The sequence below is a fragment of the Mangifera indica genome, chromosome 6, assembly GCF_011075055.1.
Source record: "Mangifera indica cultivar Alphonso chromosome 6, CATAS_Mindica_2.1, whole genome shotgun sequence".
NCBI classification, from domain to species: Eukaryota; Viridiplantae; Streptophyta; class Magnoliopsida; order Sapindales; family Anacardiaceae; genus Mangifera; species Mangifera indica.
In genome coordinates, this window is record NC_058142.1 from 5937999 (window position 1) to 5945317 (window position 7319).

General features: G+C 31.5%; 1 protein-coding gene across 1 annotated transcript; it reads left to right on the plus strand.

Annotated features, from left to right (window-relative positions):
• The first annotated feature begins 1254 nt into the window (after positions 1-1254).
• LOC123218289 (serine-threonine kinase receptor-associated protein) lies at positions 1255-5681 on the plus strand. Its single transcript, XM_044639660.1, has 7 exons — positions 1255-1655; positions 2142-2277; positions 2808-2889; positions 3263-3438; positions 4364-4501; positions 4582-4721; positions 5189-5681. Exons 1-7 carry the CDS (start codon positions 1538-1540, stop codon positions 5428-5430), a joined length of 1032 nt encoding a protein of 343 aa, XP_044495595.1. The 5' UTR covers positions 1255-1537; the 3' UTR covers positions 5431-5681.
• Positions 5682-7319: the final 1638 nt, after the last annotated feature.

Here is a 7319-nt window from a genome sequence, read left to right on the forward strand (position 1 = left end):
CTATAATAATAGGAGGCTTAAATGGTATGTTAAAAAGATCATAGAAACAACTGAAACTGTTAAGAATCAATCTTCTCATTATTTCTAAATATAAGAGTTTTTACTTGTATTTTGAGTTAACTAACATATTTAGTCGCTATATACTATTTGCATAGCTATTTATCTTTTTGTGTAGTTATTATGCGTTTTTCTAAGGAGAAGTATAACTGCAAAACAACTAATCTCTAGTTTTTGAAGTGCTTGTAGAGTTTCAGAAATTCTTCTTTTTATATGGATGAACGTCATATGAATGATCATGATCCTACTCGTAGCATGTTACAAAAGCAATATTTTCACTTTGTATTTAATATATTACATGCTCAAATTGTATGCTATCGAGATGGTATAAATTGCCATTATTCCTTTATTGGGTGACGGTTAGGATACCTAACTGAATTACCAATATGTACTATCAAATTAACTTAAATAGTTATGGTTGATTTCTATCCAATCTCAACTCTTTTATCTTATTTTGCGTTTGTTACCTTATATTATTTTGTTTATGTATATTATTAATGCCTTTTGGATAACAATAAAACTATGTGCACTCATTTTTTATATATAATTTATATACACAGATGAGGTGTTATCATGTGATTGGATGTTTTTTTATCATATGATGACACATATTTTAAAATCATCTAATTATATGATGATACATCACTGTATACATGAATTGTGTATCAAAAATAAGTACATATAATATTACTCTTTGGATAATTTCAAGATTTTTTTGATAATTTCACGTTAGGTTTTTTTGGGTGAATTAAACAATAATAAAACCCATAATTAAAATTAGTTGCTTATATTTGGACTTGTAGATAGTCGGTCGTTAAATGTTTATATTCCTACTTCTAGAGGTCCATCCAACAGCAAAGTTTAAAGTCGACGAGCTTGGAGGTCTTCTCTAATGGCCAAAATAACCTTGTTGGGAAGACCCCATGATGGGCGGCGGGGACTGTCTAACGTATAATTTTTATTAAAAACATAACAGGTTTGAAATTGCAATTTATTATTAATTATCTTAAATACTGCACTAAATACGAGGATTTGTGCAATTAAAAACCATAAAATTTTTTATAAAAAAAAAAAAAGACATCCAGTTTAGACTATAAAATCATGCCGGTGCTTCACGTTCTTTCCTGCTGCTGGCCCTCTAAAAATTCTGTATCTTTCAATATATATATATATATATATATATATATATATATATATATATTTCCATTTTTAACGTTTTCATAATAATGGCTTTTCATTACATTTCTAGATCATACGCAAAAAACAACAAAAAAAATCAACTAACCAATAACTAGGGTTTCCCCTTAATCATTAAAAAATCAACTTTTGATCAGTATAGCTTTTGATGTTGCGTAAATTACTCTTGAATTAAAGCTGAACCCATTTTTGTTATTGCAAGAAAAAAGATTGTTTGATTGTTTTGTATCAAATTTTGATCAATATTTTTTTCTGATACATTTGGTATCTTTTTGTGAGAAAAATGGACAAGAAAAAAGTGGCAGTGCCTCTAGTTTGTCACGGCCATTCACGTCCTGTGGTTGATTTGTTTTACAGTCCGATCACTCCAGATGGGTTTTTTCTCATCAGTGCTAGCAAAGGTACGGTGTCGTATTTTGTGGTGTTGAGTCTCAAAATTTTTATTCAAATTTTATTAACTTATGAGCTACTTTCTTGTTTGATGTCTTAAATGGTGAACTGATATTCTTTGAATTGACATTTTTGTGATTATAACTTTGTTTTTATATTTAATTTCATGTTTCTGAGTTGGGTTTGCTTTTAATTGTTGTTATACGGTCTCTTTTAAGTAATTTCATTTTTCTAAGCGACTTGAATGTTGATTTTGGTATTGTTTGAATTGTCAATGGAGTCCCGACTTGTTCTGAGTTGGGTTTGTTTTGAATTTTTGTTTAGCTATCATTATTTTGTATACGCGAAATTTATATGTGGTGGTTTACGATTCTGATATTACTTTAGCTGAATTTGTTCATGGAAAATGATTCTACAGATATTTATGAATGGTTTTGCATGTTTTTAAGATTGTACCTTAACTAGTTTTGACTTATAATGATGTTATTTGAGATTAGATTCTAGCCCAATGCTGAGAAATGGTGAGACTGGGGATTGGATTGGTACCTTTGAAGGACATAAAGGTGCAGTGTGGAGTTGTTGCCTGGATACCAATGCCTTGTATGCGGCATCTGGCTCTGCAGATTTTAGTGCGTAAGTTTTTGTGCTTATTCTCTTGGGATTGGGTTTACTTAGAAAATTTTGTTTGTTCTACTTGTTATTTTTTTGCCTATGTAAAAATGGTTATTTAGGCTGTTCAATATTGTAATAAATTTTAGAGATAGTGCTTGGATATCATTTTTGTACAATAATTTGATGCAATGAAATAGCTCACTGTTAGAGGGTTATGATATTTGTATTACTCTTTCCAAATATCAGTATAATGAAATGAAAACAAGATGCTCAAATTTACAGTGCAATCTCTAATGCACAGAACCAAAAAAAAATCCAATCAGAAACTACAGAACTCATACTTGAACTGGAAACCATTCAACCCAATATGGTGGCTTTGATGTCTATGGATGTAAACTCAATTCTAAAGTGTGTGTTTATCACTCTAAGTTAATTGTAAGTTAATCCTTATAAAAAGTTTAGTTTTATCTAATTGAAAAGATTCAAATTTTAGACAATTCATCCTATGCTATTTTTTATTGCCATAGATTATACTTCTCTATCTTTTACAGGAAATTATGGGATGCATTGACTGGGGACGAAAAACACTCATTTGAACACAAGCATATTGTTAGAGCATGTGCTTTTTCCGAGGTTGATTTTATCTTTTTCCCTCAAGTCTCAAGGATTCTATTATTGATTGTAGCTCCTTTGCTATTGGCATGCTCTAGGCTTGGTTTAGCTATTTTTTTATCTCAAGTTTGTTTTTTTAAGTGGAATAAACTTAGATAGTAGATTTTGATTCTCTGCTAAGGCATTATCGTGCTCAATATCTGAGATTTGTCTTCTTACTATATTCATTTTCATAATTTTTACTATTTTGGGTGTACCAGGCCATCTATATATGTATGAATTTTTCGTCAAAAGATGAATTGTGGTTCTAGACTTCGGGATCATGAATTCTTGAAATAGTTTGAAGCATTATATATCTTCCCTGGTACTTGCAATAAGTTTATTCTTTGCACAGGACACACACCTTCTACTCACTGGTGGATTTGAGAAAATTCTTCGTATCTTTGATTTGAATCGTCCAGATGCACCTCCAAGAGAAGTTGATAATTCTCCTGGTTCAATTAGAACTGTCGCATGGCTTCATGGTGACCAGACAATATTAAGCTCGTGTACTGACATTGGTGGTGTGAGGTATGGAAGAGTAATTAAATGATTGATGCATTATCTTTTTGTTGGTTTCTATGGTTTTTTTTTTTTCGTTTGGGTAAATTGGATTTAATGGTTAATGTACTGGTTTTATCTCATATTTTATTACAAAAAATTTAGATAAATGATTTGGTATTGAGACTCTTGATATATGAAGTAAGATTATACGAGATGCTGGAATATATGTACGAGTCTCAGGCTAAACTAATTAGCACCCTCACCTACCAGAAAAAATTTGCACCCTTCTTAAATGAAAAAAAATTCAAAATTGTTTACCACATGAAACACTATTTGAGGCATAAATTTTGTTAAACTTGGGAGAGTCTAAGAATATGGAAGTATTATAAGATTAAGAACCAGAATCTGACTTTTAGTTATATGTTAACTAAATCTTTGTGACAAGGTTGGCGATTATGCAAGTTCTCAATGCATTTATGTATTCTCTGTATGATATTTTGATGTAAGCAATGTCAATTGAAGTTATAACTCCAAAACCAGGCTCTTTAAATTTCTGATAGGCTGAGAAATCCAAGCTACAAATTTGTTCCAACAGGATTTATCAGGTGAGCAACTGAATGAATATGTGTATGTCTTCACACTTATTGCCTGTTGTTGGACTTAGTCAGGCACTTAAGCAACCTTCTGTTAGATGTTGTCATTGGAATGTCAATAATTTAGCAACCTGTCACATGTGATATTTATGTGAACAGTTTTGTGTTTTTGTACTTCAAATTATAATCTCATGGACCTACTGCAGTGTTACATGTTATTTATTTTCAATTTATTCATTTTGTTTAAAAGTAGTATTGTTTATTAATTGTTTTGATATTCATGTTAGTATATACAATTGCCAGAAATTTTCGTTGCAGCAATATTTTCATTGAGTCATTGCTTTTTGGTATCTTTGTAGGCTATGTGATGTAAGAAGTGGCAAAATTGTTCAAACCCTTGAGACCAAGTCATCTGTTACTAGTGCTGAAGTGAGTCGTGACGGTCGCTATATAACTACTGCCGATGGTTCTACTGTTAAGTTCTGGGATGCAAATCAGTAAGTTGTAAACTGAATAGTTTTGGTGTTCATGCTAATTTTTCAGGCATGGCTGATTAGATGCCTTTTTATTTTTTCAGTTTTGGATTGGTGAAGAGCTACAATATGCCATGCAATGTAGAATCAGCTTCATTGGAACCAAAACTTGGCAATAAATTCATTGCTGGAGGAGAAGATATGTGGGTCCATTTATTTGATTTCCAAACTGGAGAAGAGATTGGTAAGCTCCCTGAACTGGCAGATTGTTGGATAAAATTTCTAATTCCTAAACTGGATAATTTCCATCTGTCCATGAATTGGGCAGTTTAGATATGTTTCAATACCTCATTTATGGTGCCTTGCTTGCCTTTTGATATGGATGATGGCATCTAGGTGCTTCTTTAATGTGGCTTTTCGATTCTTCATCAAGGTGCTGCATTTTAATGCTCTTTCATTTTCATACTATCATCATTCTTTGTCTATTGCTATTTGCTAACCTAGGATAGGCATATTGACTGTTTCTCATTTCCAACTGTAAATAGTTCAAGGAAAATTTACTTCAGTATCTGAAATAATGACTTGGCCATTATAAATTGAATTTTAAATTGAAGATTTTTGGTGACAGAGCGTGTATGTGAGGCATACAATAATTCTTACTGCTAAAATGTTTTGGGGTTATAACTTCTATGTGCTTTGTTCTGTATGTAGGATGCAACAAAGGCCACCATGGTCCTGTCCACTGTGTAAGGTTTTCTCCTGGAGGAGAGTCCTATGCTTCAGGATCTGAAGATGGAACCATTAGAATATGGCAAACAGGCCCTGCAAATCATGAAGAGAATGACTCACATCCTACAAATGGACCTACTGGAAAAGTAAAGGTTTCGGCTGATGAGGTAACTCAGAAGATTGAGGGCTTTCATATCGGCAAAGATAAGGCTGCAGATGTGTAACCTGATCAATGAGAGTACATTTGAAGTGTTTTGCAATGTTGTGCACTGTGCTTTGATTTACCGGTTGTGAGCTACAGAGTGTCTGTTTCTTTTTGGAGGATTGTCCTGTAGAAATATAATAGACTGTTCTTGTTTCAGTTCCGGTTGCTATTAGAGCAAATGTTTTTCAGCTAAACTTTCAGATGCCTTCAGTTCTTTTGGACATTGTTTTTCCTCTTGAAATGAACTCTTTTTCCCTTTTTTATGGTCCATTTCATTACTTTGGGTTATATCTGGTACATTAGTGGAGTTCTATTTATTTTTGCAGTCACTGAAATCATTAAAGTTGAAAATCTTGTTTATTCACAGGGACCCAGTGGACGAAACATTATTTATATTAATAAATAAATTTTAAAAAAAGCACAAAGCTGGTGACCAAATCATTCAATGTATGAACTAAAACACCTTTTTATGACAAATAATAAGATCACATTGTTTTATATAATTGTTGCTTTGGTTCTTTAGTTCTGGATTAGATTTTAGTGGTCTGTGGGTCTGGGATTTTAGACTAAGCTGAACTTTTAAATTAAACCAAATTAAAAAATTACAATTTAATTAAAAATCTAATTTTTTATATTGTATATCAAGTATTATATCATATGGTACAGTTTTTAAAAAATAAAATATTAAAATATTATAAACACTCTTAAAAATTTTAAATTTTTCATACACTCCCTCTTACATTATATTTTTTATAAAAAATATATTGATCTGTATCGATAATATATATTGTATCGTAAGATACATTTAATGTTAATTTGATATATTTTATAATACGGATCATTTTGCACTTATATCATAAGATATTGATAATTATGGGTCTAACAAACATTTTTAGCTTTTCTTCATCTAGAAGCAGGTTTCAAACAGAGCATTTGACCACATCAATTGCATCAGTAATAATCAAACATAAAATCCAAGCATTTCTACTCAGGTTCAAAACGTATAACAAAAATTCTCACAAGGACATACGAGATTTGAAGTATCAAGCTACAAGATGTATTGTGGAGTTTCTGACTATGGCTTGAACCGAAAAAGAGTCATCTGCTTATTTTCTCTTCTTGGGTTTTCAAACGTAAATAAGAGTACAAGAGTCAAATTTTAGGTGAGAAGAAAACCTAAGATTTCACTCTCCATGTTCTTGTTGAATTGATGTTATCCTGTCCAAGATATTGTTGTGAACTCTCAGTTTGTTAAAAAGAAAAACTTCTGGTTGTAAACTTATTTTTAGTGGAAGGTTGATTTCCTATAATTCCGGAGGGTTTTTTTGGTTAAAGGTCAATTCAATGTTTGTTTTTCATTGCGGTTTGGTTTCTATTATGTTGTGACTAAATGATTTTTTTCTTTTTTCTTGTCTCACTAACTTAAGAAATTATGTCGAGAGTAGATATGTTAAGAGGGTTGAATCAACATACCCCTTATTTTGATACTATCAATAGGGGCATAGTTGCTACTATAGTAAGTTGTGTCAAGAGTCTTAAGATAAAACTCGTAGGTTAGTCTGATATAATCTGTGAAAATTATTAAAAAATAAAAAATAAATTAAATATTGTTCAGATGACGTCCAGGTTTACGGAATGTCATTCGACTGATCTATGCATCTATTGATGTACAAATCTATACGACAAATCCAACTATTTCAATTAGATTTTTTATGGTTTTTGCATCAAAAAACTACTAGAGAAGGAGAAGAGGTGTCGTTCGTGGGGTTAACGATGCACCAGAGTGAATCACCGAAAAGATTGGTCATCGAAAAGAGAGAACAACTGTTAACCTTAAAATATAAAATCCCTAAAAACCCTAGATGGTGGAGGTAAAAAAGTAACTTTCAAAAAATTAACTTAAGAGAA